The sequence below is a fragment of the Lithobates pipiens genome, unplaced genomic scaffold, assembly GCF_037356315.1.
Source record: "Lithobates pipiens isolate NorthernLeopardFrog02 unplaced genomic scaffold, aLitPip1_a1.2 Scaffold_13, whole genome shotgun sequence".
Taxonomy (NCBI): domain Eukaryota; kingdom Metazoa; phylum Chordata; class Amphibia; order Anura; family Ranidae; genus Lithobates; species Lithobates pipiens.
The window spans coordinates 99,780,054-99,796,228 of record NW_027507718.1 but is presented as its reverse complement, the minus strand read 5'-3'; the positions used below and the strand labels follow the sequence as shown (position 1 = coordinate 99,796,228).

At 42.0% G+C, this 16,175-nt stretch overlaps 1 protein-coding gene across 3 annotated transcripts in view; it reads left to right on the top strand.

The window, feature by feature from the left end:
* Positions 1-16,175, top strand: part of HSDL2 (hydroxysteroid dehydrogenase like 2) — a 116,558-nt gene that overhangs the window by 51,338 nt on the left and 49,045 nt on the right. For all 3 annotated transcript variants that reach the window (XM_077475336.1, XM_077475335.1, XM_077475337.1), the window contains exon 6: positions 15,326-15,429. In XM_077475336.1, the coding sequence (XP_077331462.1) occupies positions 15,326-15,429 (104 nt within the window). The remainder of the gene's footprint in view (positions 1-15,325; positions 15,430-16,175) is intronic.

Below are 16,175 nucleotides of genomic sequence, written 5' to 3'. Positions count from 1 at the left end.
TACAAGAAGATAGCGGAGGAGTCCGGCGAGAAGACCCCCGAAGACGGAAGACCCCCGGAGCTGTGCAATAAAGTATTTTATTTTGTGTGTGTTGTGTTTTTTTTTTGTACTTTTATTTTACAGGTGAATGGGTAGGGGTACATTGTACCCCATACTCATTCACATAGGGTGGGGGGCCGGTATCCGGGGGCCCCCTTATTAAAGGGGGCTCCCGGATTCCGATAAGCCCCCCGCCCGCAGACCCCGACAACCAATGGCCAGGGTTGTCGGGAAGACGCCTTTGTCCTCATCAACATGGGGACAAGGTGCTTTGGGGTGGGAGGGGCCGCGTGGCCCCCCTTCCCCAAGGCACCCCCCCATGTTGAGGGCACGCGGCCTGGTAAGGCTCAGGAGGGGGGGGGCGCTCGCTCCCCCCCCCTTTCCTGGCCGGCCGGGTAGCGTGCTCGGACAAGTGTCTGTTGTGGACTTGGGGGGGACCCCCACGCCGATTTTTTTTTTTTTTCGGCGTTGAGGTTCCCCTTTAAGTCCATACCAGGCGGCGGGGCCAGCGACGTCTCCTTCGCGGGCCCCGCCTACCTGGATACCCACTCGAAATGAGCGGACTTTTCTCCGGGCGGGAAAAGTCCGCTCATTTCAAAAGTACGGCGGACTGGCATACACACGGGCGGATTGTCCGCCGAAATGCGAGTCCGACGGACAGTATTACGGAAATTCCGAAATACTTAGTCCGCCAGACTGCACGCTGAAAAAGTCAGCTGAAGCCCACACACGAGCGGACTGTCCGCTGAAATGTGTTTCGGCGGACTAAGTTGGCCAGACAGTCCGCCCGTGTGTACGAGGCTTAAGTGTTACTACTTTATGATATTGTTTGGGAATCGTATGTAAATTCATATTCAGAATGGCTAGTTCTGGTGAAAGTTGAAGGACAATACCTGTTACGGAAGTGAGTAAATGGGAGATTGCCTGCCAGTAGTTATGTAAGCTTGGGCAGTCCCACATAATATGAAATAGGGTCCCCAATTGGGTACAATTTCTCCAGCAATTAGGTGACGAGTTCCCCTTGAATTTTGCTAGGATATGTGGAGTCAGGTATTGTCTTTGAACAATTTTTTGTGCCAATTCCCATAGTGTAACACAAGCAGTGGCCCTATATATGCTTCGTAGGGAAGCCATCCATTGTTTAATTGAAATGTCTTGCCCCAAATCTTGTTCCCATTTAAGGAAGGAAGGTAGTTTGCTGGGTATGTTTTTTTCCCCTAGAATTGGGTATATTGTAGCTACTCCTTTCTGTGAGGTGGCATGGTTATTGAGGAAAGACCATATTTTAACCGGGATTGAAGCTCCGAGTTGTGGATTGTGTAGCAGACACTTTTCTATTTGAATATATGTAGATCACTCAGATTTCGGAAGCTGTAATTCATTACTTAACTGAGAAAAAGACTTTAATGAGCCCTGTTGGAAGAAGGAACCAAGTTTGATATCCTGACCCAAATTCCAGTCGTGTATTTGTACGCCAGGAATTAATGTTGGTATGATTGTTAGAGGAGGGTTTAACACCGTGATTGGAGTTTTATCCCATTTGTATGTGATGATTCTCTGCCAAGAGTGTAGCGTCGCTTTCACCGTTGGTGGGTATTGAGCTGTAATTGTGGACTTAATTTTCCTACTAAGTAACCAGAATTGCATATTAGGCTGTCGCATGATGTCTTTCTCAATTTGTCCCCATAAAGTTTTAGGAGTAGACAAGAACCATTCTTGCAATTGGGTCAAAAGAGTTGCGTCATAATAATCCTGTAGATCAGGTACGGTCGCACCACCTATATTTCTATGTTTAATTAGTATATGGTATGCGCAACGGGATTTTTTGCCATTCCATAGATATTTTCCCAAACTGCTTTGTAAGGATTTAAAGTAGTATTTAGGGATACATATTGGAAGGGACCTGAGTTGATATAATAATTTTGGTAAGGTCATCATTTTGAAAGCTGCCAGGCGACCAGCCCATGTAAATTCAAATTTACTAAGTGTTGTCAGATAACTGTTTTGTTTTGTTTTGTTAGTGAGAGTGATTCCTAGGTAAGAAATCCCCTCGTCTTTCCAGTGGTAGGGGTATTTATTAGACAATAACTGCCTGGTTGTGTTATCTAATCCTAGGTCTAAAATATGGGACTTGGTTTCATTGATTTTATAATATGATGCTCCAAATGTCATTAGTATATTTTGGAGATTCGGGAGAGATGAAATAGGATCAGACACTATAAGCACTATGTCATCTGCGAACAGACTTATTTTATTATCTATTTGCCCAATTTTTATACCAGATAGTTTTGTGTCAGATCGTATACGTTCTGCTAGAGGTTTGATGGCTAAATTAAATATTAAAGGAGATAAGGGGCAACCTTGTCGTGTTCCATTCGAGGTGCCAAAGGGCCTAGACATCATATCATTTGTGTATACTCTCGCTGAGGGGCCCTTATACAGTGCAAAAATTGCCGATTAAAATATTTCCATGAAAGCCGAATTTTAAAAGCACTGACTGTAAATAGCCCCAATGGACCCTATCAAACGCCTTCTCTGCATCCAAAGAAAGGAGCAGAGAAGGCGTTTGATGTCTCTCAGTGAAGTGTATAATATCAATCAGACGTCTTGTTGCATCTGAAGATTGTCGACCTTTAGTAAAGCCAGATTGATCTTTGTGAATGAGGTCTGGTATGTAGTTCATCAGTCGATTCGCTATTGCTTTGGCGTATATTTTGATGTCAATGTTCAATAATGAAATCGGTCTGAAATTTTGGGGAGCGTTGGGATCTTTGCCTGGTTTCGGCAGTGTTATGATCAAGGCCTGAAGCATCTCAGCCGGAAATTCTGATTTGGATGCCGCTTCGTTAAAAAGTGAGCATAAGTGGGGAGCCAGTATATTTCGAAGTAATTTATAGTATTCTCCTATCATTCCGTCTGGGCCCGGAGATTTATTGTTGGGCAGGGAGTCTATAGTTCTAGCAATTTCTTCCACTGAAAATGGGACGTTAAGATCAGAGATTTGATCAGTAGTTAATGATGGGAGACTAATAGTATCTAAGAATTCACTTATTATCTTTGGGGTAGGTGTGGGAGTTTGAGAATCATCTTTAAGATTGTAAAGGGAGCTATAATAACAGCTAAATGCATTCGCTATGTCTTGGGGGTCTTGCAAATTTTCTCTAGTAATAGGGTGGTATAGATATGGAATCTTTGATTTGTAATATCTGCCTTTGATCCGAAGTGCCATGTTTTTTCCTGCTTTGTTGCTAGTATGGTAATATTTAGCTTTAAGTTTTCTAGTATGTTTTTCAAATGTATCCAATAAAGTCATTCTGAGTTCCTGTCGTAATATTTGTAGTTTAGTTTTCAGTTGTTGTGATGGGTGAGATTGGTTTTGGGAATCTAATGTTTTAATGTCAGCAGTAAGTTTCTCAATGAGTTTCGTTTTATTTTTCCTGACTTGAGCATTCAGTTGCTTTAGGATTCCCCTACTAAATGCTTTATGAGCATAGGGTGGCGGAGTCTGACACCGATCCCACATTATATTTAAAGAATTCAGTTATCTGGTTTGGATAGCTGTAGCATAGGTAGGCATTTTGATAAGATATGCATTTGTTCTTCATAGAAAATGGGTCGTTTGAGAGTGTTTAGGTAGAATAGTCATACTAATTGGGGCATGATCAGTCCAAGTGATGGGTGCAATGTCAGACTCCCTCACCCGCTGTAATAACCACTTATCCGTAAAAATATAATCGATACGAGTATAGGTATTATGTACCAGGGAATGATATGTGTATTCACGATCTCCAGGATGATGGCATCTCCATACATCATAGAGATCGCTTTTTATTCAAAAAAAATTTAAGTGCACAGTTGGTTCTGGTTTTGGGATTAGAAGTGTCTAGTTCTTGTTCATGTATTGTGTTGAAGTCTCCACAAATTATTAAGGCACCTTATCGGCATTTACCTATTTTTCTCATCGGGCCATTCAGAAAATGGGATTGCCTTTTATTAGGCGCATACACATTTACCAATGTAGTAAGTGTATTATCAATGGTACATATTAATATGAGGTATCGTCCATTGGTATCTACAATAGATTCATGTAATTGAAAATTAACTGAATGATGTATGGCAATAAGTACTCCTTTTTTTCTGTTGGCCTGAGGCTGTAAATATGTGAGGAAAGTTCTTATGGGTGCAAGTGGGAGTAGCGCCTGTTTTGAAATGGGTTTCTTGTATACACAATATTTGACATCGCTAGGTGTTAGCCATTTGCCACATCGACGCTCTTTTTGCTGGATGGCTAAGACCATTAGTATTTAAAGATATTTTATACTCATAAAAGGATATTAATAAGATGGAAAAAGTAAGTACATACTAGCCTGATAATAGCTTTAAACTCTACTTCCATGTGAACAATCTGAAGTCTGAAATGACTATGAATGTCCAAAAATTTAGTGACTGAAAAGTTTTGATTCAAATTTTGTAGGTTTACAACATACCTGTCCCTTTTTAACGCTATGAGTTGTGTATAGGATACTGTGAGGAAAAAAATAAAAGTAAAAACACAAACAAAAATATAACCAAACCTTAAACTTAACTTGCAGTGGTAAACATTTCAATGCATACTGCAACATTAGAATGGGGAATTAGTTCAAAGGTCAGCTGTTCCAAAGATTTAGTATCGCACGGCACGGTGGGCAAGCTGATAGATCGGTTTCCTATAGATAGGGTTGTATTTTAACCGGATCTAGTCAATGAAAGCTAATGCCATTGTGGCGTAAGTTTCTCCGGATTCTTCTTAGCTCCGATAGGTGGAGTTGGTTCGGGGATAATACCCCATGTGTGAAGTAACTTAATGCCTTGTTCCACAGAAGTGATTGTATGGTAGGTGTCGTTCTTCTGTATCAGTAGTTTAGATGGTTGTTTCCAACGGTATTCAATTTTATGATTACGCAGAGCTTTTGTAATCGTGGAAAGTTGTCTTCTCATATCTAGAGTATGTTTAGACAAGTCAGCATAAATTTGGATTGTATTATATGGTTGTGGAAGTTGTCCTAGATGTCGCACTTTATATAGGATTTGTTCTTTAACATGGTAGAAGTGTACTCTAAGTATTACATCACGTGGTATCTGTGGAGGGAGAAATGGCGGGTTTCGGAATCCGATGGATGCGATCAATTGTGAGCTCTAAGGCTGGTATAGCTGGCAGCAAGTTGGAGAATAAGTCAGTGGAATATTTTTTAAGATCAGACTGCTGTATATTTTCAGGGATACCCCTGATTTTGAGATTGTTCTTCCTTGAGCGGTCTTCTAAATCTGCGATTTTAAATTTAAGCCACTCTTTTTCAGCCTTATTTTCTTCATGAGCATCTATTAAGTCATTAATAGTATTGGTCATGTCTCCCATAGAGTTCTCAATAGTGTGTACTCTTTCACCTAAGGAGTTCACTGCTTTGGAGAATTGATTTGTGAGTTGTAAAATATCCGTATGAAGCGAAGTATGTAAAGTTAATAGCATTTCTTTTAATTGGGTGTCCAGAATAGGCTGGTTATTAGTGGGGAATGCGGCTATAGGCGAAGCTATAGGAGTTATGACTGTGTTATCTTGACTAATATGAGGTAATTTATGGCTTACCTCCTGGCCTGTGAAATCCAGTTTGATACGAGTTTTAGCTGGGCTGCGACATGTAGGGCTGAGGCAATCTTCCTCATGAGGAGATTCCAGATGTGTTTTGTGAGGTGATTCTTCTAGAGCAGCATCAGGCATGTCAGTGTAGTGCGCTCTCCCTGAGGAGGCTGTTGCTGGTACAGCAGCTGTGAGAGGATCTGCGCCATCTTTGTTTCTCCCTCCCACTGACTGAGATGAGAATGTTGTTTTTTTTTCATTTTCCGTTCGTCTTTCCGCTTTTTCGACATCACCTTCGGATTCAGGAACTCTTCCGTCGTCTGTTCGTATCTTTATTTTACCGATATTCGCTGTGAATTGTCGCTAATATGCCCGTTCGTGTCACGGAGCTCTCTCACAGAGCTTCCATTCGGCTCGTGCGCTGGCCACGCCCCCAGATGTGTCCTTGTTGATGCATTTTTGATGCCTCGCGTACGCAGTCTCCCTTTGTACATCAGGGACATTACAGATCTGTTGCAACATCTTGAGGGGATCCAGATCCCTCTGGACACCCTGCTGGTGGCGATCGATATTGAGGCATTGTACTCAAGTATTCCCTACGAGCTGGGCGTCCTGGCGGCTGGATCTTTTCTACATGAACAATATACCACTACATGGCCCCTCAACAACTTTATTCTTGCATTATTACAGTTCATTTTGGCTAAAAATTATTTCACGTTTAACAATCAGTTGTTTCTGCATATTCAAGGAGTCGCTATGGGGACGTCATGTGCCCCAGCTTACGCAAATCTCTACCTAGATGGTTGGGAGAGGTATGTCCACTCCGACGAAAGGCACTCAGATTTTCTTGAAATTGTCCTTCTTTGGTATCGTTTCATTGACGATCTATTCCTGGTATGGACCGGGACAAAGGATAGACTTTTGGATTTCATCTATAAGTTGGATAATAACTATTTCAATTTAAAATTCACTTTCAAGTTCGATACTGGCCAGATCCCATTTTTGGATCTGTCCATTATCAGTAAACGAGACGGCACTCTAGGCACCGACCTTTATCGGAAGCCTACTGCCGGAAATACATATATATGCCACCAGTGCCCATCCTAAACCACTGGTACGCAGTATACCCTTTGCACAATATTTGCGTTTACGCAGAAACTGTACACTTGAAAGCGATTTCAGGATCCAGGCCAATGCTCTATGTGAACGGCTCCTATTGAGAGTATATTCTCGTACCAACCTTAGAAAGGCTTTCAACAAAGCCTTCTCACGCTCAGGAATTCTGTACTGTACAATCGTCCTAAACCACTTCCCTCCAATGATTCCATAAGGTTTATTACCACATACTCAACTCACCATAAAGTACTCAGAACTATTCTATCCAACAACTGGCACCTGCTTACGAGCACCATATTCTGGGCAAACGTGCGGCCTGCGTGACCGATTGACCCGTAGTCACTATGTACCTGCTAACCCTGCAAGAATTAGACTTGATGGGACTTACAGATGCGGTGGTTGTCCCCGCTGCCCTTGGGTCCTTGAGGGTAAACAATACCCAATGGTGACATTTTTATCCCAAGCACATTCGCAGATTGTGGCACCAGGGGGGTCATATACCTTATGATATGTAGCTGTAATGCCTTTTACGATGGTAAGACCATCTGAGAGTTAAGGCAAAGTATCGTGAACCTTTTTACTGCTCTGGTAGTGGTAATCTCACTACCATAGGTAGACATATTAGACCTTACCATCGGTAAGGTACCTGTTGTCCAATTCCCGAGGTGCAACCAAACCCCAGGGGGGGCAACTGGGACCGAACAGTCCTACAGAGGGAGACACTATGGATTGAATGGCTTAATGCCACCCTCACTCCAGTTCTCAACGAGGTGGTCTCTTACAAACCCTTTTTGTGATTCTTCTTCTTTTTTTTTTCTTCCCACACCCCCCACCCCCTTTTATTTTGTTCCCCTTTTACAATTTCCTTTCCTGCTTACTTTGTATTTTTATAATTTCTACTGTTTGTTTGTTTTTTCCATTTTCTGTCTGTTTTTTCCTCCATATGTCCTTGCGTTGTCCCAAATAAATGCCTTGTGATGTCCCAAATAAATGCCAAAATTGCAATCAAATTGCCATTTCATTCAGGTGACATATCCCGATTCTTGTCTTAAGGTTGGTGACAACCAGAGGCTGTACATTAATCTTTTATAGATTCTATTTTGTAGTTTGTACTTCATTTTTGTATTTCATATTGCTGTAAGGGAGACCCACTGTCCCTGATGGCCGATCCTGCTCTTCAGGACTCCTTGCTTGCTTCCCCATCATCGGACATGTGTTTACCCGGGGGGACCTTTCCTTCAGTTATCCCTATTTGCACTGAACAAGCCTGGACCATCTGGCCTGTGGGCTCAGTCAATGTGCACTTGCACAGTAGCACGGAGTCGTGCACCTGCACAGTGTGGTTAAACTGACCCTGTGAAATCAGACGCCGGCGCTTGGCGGCGTGTGCTGACGCCTGCAGGGTTGGGGAGCTCATATAGTTGTCTCTCTCAGACCACTATGTGAGCAGTATTTACTCTCCACGCTGGGCTGTTGCTGTGGACGGCTGCATCTGCAGGTTATTGCTTTTTGTGGACAGTGGTGTGGGACTAGGATTCTCTAGCGTCCCTTGCTCCCCACCCCCTGCTCCATTCCTATCTATTTTCCTTGCCGCTTCCTTTTTCCCCCATCCTTTCTTTTCCCTTACCCCAATTGACCTTATGATACCTTTTAATGTCTTTTGCCGACTGGATTTCACAGACTTATCTGTTATCTGTGCCCACATATACATAGTGGCTTCTGCATTACTTTAGGAGTTATTTCCATCGTGCTACTGTTCAGCTTGCACCGTCGTCCTCCTATACATCTAACCCATGCATTTATGTTGACCAGTTCAATAGCCTGGTGAGTTACCTATCCGAATATACATACCGTTTGGTGGGTAAGGTGGTTGTCTGTCTATATTGGTTGCACTTCCCTCTTGTTCCCCTCTTTCCTTCCCAATTACCCTTCCCATCTTTCCCTCTCCCAACCCCTTCCCCCTTTCCTCCTCTCTCCCTTTTCCTCCCCCCCCCTTGTCTTCCTTTTCCCTCCCCCCTCCCCTCTTGTCTTCTTTTTCCCTACCCCCCTCCCCTCTTGTCTTCCTTTTCCCTCCCCCCCTCCCCTCTTGTCTTCCTTTTCCCACCCCCCCTCCCCTCTTGTCTTCCTTTTCCCTCCCCCCCTCCCCTCTTGTCTTCCTTTTCCCTCCCCCCCTCCCCTCTTGTCTTCCTTTTCCCTCCCCCCCTCCCCTCTTGTCTTCCTTTTCCCTCCCCCCCTCCCCTCTTGTCTTCCTTTTCATTCACTTACTATCCTGTTTTTTTTTTTTTTTCTTTTCACTCTTCCCTCCCCCCATTTCTTTCTCCCCCCTTCCCCTGTCCTTGTCAGTGTTTCTTCCCCTCTTCCGTTTCCTTTACCTTCATTCCAGCTTTCATCTCTTTTTCCTTTTCTTCCCTCTTCTCCCCCCTTTTTTTTCTCCTTGTTCCCCCTCACCCATTCACCCTTCACCTTCCTCCCACCCCCTTTCCCCACTTTTTGCATGTCCTCACAGTTATTCCCTCACGGAATCACGGGTTTGGTTCTCCTGCCACCTCACCACACCCTTGTGTGTATAAAGTCCTTTTATACTTTAATTTTAATCCCAGCATTACTTTTTAATCAGAGTCGGTTAATTACAACACCCCCCCCCCCCCCTTGTTCACCGCGGGGGGAACTGTTGGGTCTTGTCGTTTGATGGCCCCGTCCGAGTGGGTGAGCTGGTCTTCTTATTTTAACACTGAATGTAACCTCTTGTTAAAATTATTCTGCTTTGTTTATTATACTTTGTTTAAATGTATTCCATAGACCACTCCTCCTGAAGAAACTGTTCTTTGCCGCAAAACTGGTAGGGGAATTTGCGTATACCCCTCTCCAACAGAAATCATATAGGGGAACCCATCAGTAGCTTGTTAATTGTGCTGTATACAATTTTAAAATACTTTTTTTATATATTTTCTGTCTGTATTAAAATTTACTTTTGTTGTTAATCATTTGTTATTTATTATCAAGTACCGAGATAGCCCATAAAAAACTTTTCAGTAAATATTCCTGAATAAAACAGTGACAGTTCATATAATGACTTGTGTTTTAAACTGAGTTGGGCAACCTGAGCTTGATCAAGTTTGCTACCCCTGCATTTAAGAAGTGGAAATTGGCACCCAATCTAAAGTGTCCTAATATACAGTGGAGACAATTTGAATGGCTGTATAATGACTGAAAACACTTGCTGATGTCATTACATGACGTTTTTTCACACTGCAGTTTCATTATCTTTTCAGTAATTCCATCAGTTGGCATTAGAAATGTTTCTCATTTCATACACAGCCTAGTTATTGGCTACTGTGTGTTTATGAAAATGAACATAACTTACAGGCAAACACATGAGCCATTTATACATAGTTTCCTTTTAGTTAATAAATGTGATAGCTGTTGTCCCATAATCTTTTCAATATTACATTTTATTTTCTGGAACTACCAGTAATAAAAACAAACAAAAAAGCTTTGCATCTGAAAAGAGAAAATTAGCTGCCCTTGACCTAGTGGTATTAATTTCGGTCAGTTCAAATGTCTGTATGAAAAACAAAAGATTCATTTTTCATATTCTTAAACACAAAATGAATCATCCTTCTAATTGCACAGATTTCAGATATTTTGCGTTCACTTGTACACAATTTCTAGCTGAAAGCATGTCTAAGCCCAAAAGCAAAAATGCACTGTCGCTGTACTAATGATATTGGCAGGGAAGGGGTTAACATCAGGGATGATCAAAGGGTTAAATGTAATCCTAAGGAGTGCTTTCTGTGTGGGGGATGCTTTGACTGGGGGAAGACAGAGATCCATGTTCCTACTTGGCAGAAACACAAGATCTCCCTCTTCCCCTCTCACAGAATGGCGGGGTCTGCCTTGTGACTGCCATTCTGCCTCTCCCGAGGACGATTGTGAGGTGCCGGCGAACATCAGGTCTGCCATAACAGCTGATTGGCCCCTGCTTTATCCAACCACAGCGGGAGTGGGTCGCCGGTGGCGTGCACCCCAGATCCAGTGCACAAAATCACATACAGGTACGTGATTTCATGTAGGAGGGGTGCCCTGCCACAGGATATCTGTGTTGGACGTTCCAGAAGGGGTTAACTACTGCAGCACTTTGGCACTGCATCGCTTGACAACTGCGCGGTCATGCAACGCTGTACCCAAACTAAATTTGCGTCTTTTTTTTCCACAAATAGAGCTTTCTTTTGGTGGTATTTGATCACCTCCTGCCGTTTTTATTTTTTGCCATATAAATTTTAAAAAAAGAGCAGCAATTTTGAAAACTATATTTTTTACTTTTTGCTATAATAAATATCCCCAAAAATGTTTTTTTTTTTAAATGTCTTCATCAGTTTAGGCCAATATATATTCTTCTATATATTTTTGGTTAAAAAAAAAAAATCACAATAAGCGTATATTGATTGGTTTGTCCGAAAGTTTTATAGCATCTACAAACTATGTGAAAATGTATGTCATTTTTATGATTTTTTTTTTTATTTTTATTTTTTACTAGTAATGGCGGTAATCTTCTTGTAACTGTGTGGGGATAGGAGTGAGTAGGAGAGGAGACATATCATTTTTCTTACTTAGTAGTAACAAACAATGTTTCCTCTTCCCTGACAGCACAGGAATTTGTGTGTTTACACACACAAATTCCCGTGCCCTCTGGTGGCCGAAAAAGAGGACGTACCTGTACGGGGTTTCACTCAGGAGAGCCATTCTGCCGCAGTATATCTACGTTAGTCAGGAACTGGTTAAACAGGAAATGTACACTATATTACCAAAAGTATTGGGACACCTGCCTTTACACCCACATAAACTTTAATAAGTATATCAGTCTTAGTCCATAAGGTTCAATATTGAGTTGGCCCACCATTTGCAGCTGTAACAGCTTCAACTCTTCTGGGAAGGCTGTCCGCAAGATTGAGGAGTGTGGCTATGGGAATGTTTGACCATTCTTTCAGAAGCACATTTGTGTCGGGCACTAATGTTGGACGAGAATGCCTGGCTCGCAGTCTCCGCTCTAATTCATCCCTAAGGTGTTCTATTGGGTTAAGATCAAGACTGTACAGGCCAGTCAAGTTCCTCCACCCCACCCTCATCCATGTCTATATGGACCTTGCTTTTTGCACTGTTTTGAATTATTTGCTGGAGGGGGGATTGTGGTGTAGGGTTGTTTTTCAGGCGTTGGGCCTGGCCCCTTAGTTCTGGTGAAGGGAACTCTTAAGGCATCCACATACTTTGTGGGAACAGTTTAGGGTCGGCCCCTTCCTGTCCCAACATAACTTTGCACCAGTGCATAAAGCAAGGTCCATAAAGACATGGATTTTTAATATTCTTGGCTTTTCTGAAAACTACCTGAGGACGATCAGGAATCCTGGTGGCCAATTTCGGGTCAAGTTGGATAAAGAAAACCTCTGGATAGAGTGGTAGCTAGAGTTAAACCTAGTGGAAAAAATGTGACCTTCAATAGCCTCTAGCTTCTGGGTATCTTTATGTTAAAGTGTATTGTCAGTGTATGTACATCTCATAGGCATTATGAATCTACTCCACGCTAAACCCCTTCTGACAAAACTAGGACCCAGCTGTCATAATAAATTATTATGATTGTTTTGATCTCTCTCAATCTATATGAGGCACTCTGTATGTATTTTCATATAATATTTTAACACCTATTATGATCTCCCATTTACAATTGGGTCATGACTTCACTTATATTTTATCAAATAGTTCTTTCATGTGGGTTAATGGTTAGGCCCTGTAGGTTAAGAATGCTTTACTGCTTTATTACTTTTTTTGATAGTGTTTGAATTATAGCGTTTGGTTTCTTCACGACCCTTTTAAACCCATTCACATGGTATGCATATTTAACTGGGGTGAGTAGCCCTGTATGTAAGCTGAGCAAGAGGAAGTTGCCTCAAAATGCTTCCTGCGCATGCTCCGGGCGGTGACGTCACACAGCTGGTCATATCTATCAGACCTTTAGGACAATTAAGGCTCATCTGATTCCACACTAGGCTTTGTCAGGGAAGTACTTTCTGAAAGCCGCTTTTTTCATCCTCACCTACGCCCTTGGCCAGGGCGATTGGATGGTACCACAGCTACCATGTTCTCATTCTTCCAGCAGTCAGAAGCGGAGGAGCATAAGCAACTGCTGGAAGAATGAACAATATACCTTGTTTTTAATAAAGTATTTTATTGATGATCTTGCACTGTGGTCTTTGCACTGTGTTCCTCCCTTCACCTTTGCTTTGTTTACACAGATGGAGTTCCCCCTCCATAGTATGGATCAGCAGATCTAAATTTAGTGTCAGTGATAAGTTTAGTATTTGGGCCCCCCACCTGTACAGTCTTTTTGTTTAACAAATGAAGTTGTGTCTGCTTTGCTTTGCACATCTTATATATATTTCAGGCTCTTGCAAGTCTTTATATTGAGTTGAGCGCTGTGTGCTTAATGTCTTTGGCACCTTGTAGTTTTGCTTTTTGGCAGCAGAATTATCAACCTGTGAAGCAAGTAGTGTTAGATGAACTAGTAAATTTAGATGAACGTCACATAATTAACAGGTTAAATCCCAACTCCAGCTGTAATAATCATTGCAGCAGAAGGATTTAAATGGTCAATGTTGATTGAGAGAGTGAAGTTCTGCTTTAAATTGGACTTCTGAAACGAAAACTCATTTGTAGAGCAATTTAAAGGATTACTAGCCACGTTTTTATTATTATGTTAATTATGTGTAGATTGAATGGGGTAGAATTGCTAAAACTGGAGAGTGCAAGATCTGGTGCAGCTGAGCATGGTGCATGGTAGCCAATCAGCTTCCAACTTCAGTTTGTTCAATTTTGTTTAACAATTAAAAGAAACAAAAAAAAAAAACGGCAGCGGATTGGTTTCTGTGCAGAGCTGCACCAGATTTTGCATTCTCCAGTTTTAGTAAATCAACACCATTGTGTTTTTTTATGTTTTACATGCTGTTTTTAGTTACTTCACCCTGGGGATATTAACACTACAGCTATTTTTTATACTCCACCTTTTAATACAGTATAGCAAACTTCTCCATTGGCAGTTTATTTTATTACCAGTTGGCTGATTGAAAAAAAAAATCCCCCATCCACACATGCAAGGTGAATGGAGGAATCTTCCCTGCTGTGCCTTTGTATTCTGACAGCAGGGCTCCTCTGCTGTCGGATTACATGATTGGCTGCAAGCCACTGTCCAACAGTCCGTAAGCAGGAATGGCTGAAAATCGATCCATCTATGGGTAGCTTTAGTTTCCTACTCTGCTCCACTATCGCCCACACACTGCTCCATCAGCTCTACTGTTGGCACATAGTGTACTGATGGAAAACTGTGGAATATGAGCTTGTACTCGCTCTCTATAGGAATAAATCAGTGTGCAGAGCGCATGTCATAGGCCTAGCTACGAAGATTTTCACAAGTGATTGTGTGGTGCCAACATGTTCTTCACATAGCTGATATCTTGCTGTATCAAGGACATGCAAGTATACGGATGGGAGGGGGAAGGGGGCTGAGTGCAGAGGGCATCACAACACAACCCTGACACAACCCCACACTGCTCATTCTCTGTAGCTTGCTCTCATCGCCATTTCAATTTACACCTTGATCAGTTCGCTTCACCATCATTCCCATATTCTACTGACAAATTGCTTCTTTATCCAATCCAACATCAGCTTCATAATCACCCAGGCATCACCCTTTAGCCTTTGTCAACTTCCCTCAGCTTTGTCGTGTCACCAGTGATACCAACATAATTGTAAAATTCATCCAAAAACTTTGTGATGTCAATCAGAGCCAGCAATATTGGAAACAGGCACTCACTCATTCACTCCTCACTCCTCCCTCTGACTACTGCACCTGGAGACTGCAGTATTTGTATTCACAGGTATTAGTGAATTGGAAGGCTGTGACCATAAGATTTTTGCCAGTTAACTCAAAGATATTTGTTAACTGAATGGAACCTATATTGTGTTTTAGAGAAATATTAGCCTGATTTATAACCCTAAGAAATATTGCTACAGTGTATATTCCATACCCTATCTGGTGGACTACCATGGATCCTTTGTGTTCCATTTTTGGGGGTCAACTAGTGTTGGCACTGCACTCCTCCCCATGATTTTTTCCCAAGGGTAACTAAACCACACAGAAAATCCTGAGTATTTTCTGAGTGATTCTGAATATTTACATGCATAGAATGTATATTAGTGCATTTATTTTAACAGCAGTCACAGGCCTAAGAACAAGCTTCAGGTTCAGTATATTTGGTGTGCTTGTGTGTATTTGTTTTTATATCAAATTATTTTATGTGAAACACTTTTGTGAGTACATTTAGTGTGGGTTCTGACAGTTTTTTTTCTCATTCACTCTCATCATTTATCATGCAAAATCTCATTTATTAAAATGTCCATCAAGCTTTCTATTTTACTCATAGCAACCAGATTTCTTTTTTCCTTTTCATTTTGATAAATAAGGTTACTGCTCTGCTTTTCTCATCCTTAAATGGAATTTTTTTTCAGATCAAAAGTATGCATCCCACACTTAAAAAGAAGTAAAGTGGCACACATTCTAAACCTTAGTCCTCCACTCAACTTGAATCCAGTTTGGTTTAAGAATCACTGTGGTAAGTTCTAGAGTTTGTGACTTTTTTTCATGTTGTGCTAATGTTTTGAAGTAGTTCTAAAGCTTGAAGGTTTTTTGCCTGAATACATTTTCTGCATTCAGTTGAAAATGTTTTTGATCTGCCCTCCCCTCCCCAATGCTTACCTGGGCCAATCTCAGCAATGTGCACAAAAGCAGAGGCTCTCTCTGCCATCTTTCTCCACATTGACTCAGAGTCAGCTGCTCCCGCTGCTGTCAATCTAAGCCAATGAAGAGGGAGCAGGGGGTGGGGCCGAGCTACACTCTGTGTCTGATATGAACACCCAGAGGTGGCTCGGGAGTGAGAAAGCAGCTTGCTTTAGGGGTACTCGGCAGGGGGGAGGAGCCAGGAGTGCCTGCGAGGGACCCGAGAAGAGGAGGATTGGGCTTGCCATTAGACACAGCAAGTAAGTTTTACTTAAAAAAAAAAAAAACACAAAGCCTTACAATCACTTTCAGTACTGTACAGGGTAATAGTTGTTTTTGGCAGTGTCCTGTATGATTTCATCATCCATGTAGAAATGGAAATTGACAAACTGTTAAAGTGATTGTAATGCCACGTACACACGATCGGACTATCCGGCGGACTTGGTCTGTCCGTCTGTGTGCTAGTCCGCCGGACTTTTGAAATGAACTGACTTGCCCACACATGGAGAAAAGTCTGTTCATTTTGAACGTGGCTCCAGGTAGCCAGGACTAGCGAAGGAAGTCAATGTCGCCGCCTCCATC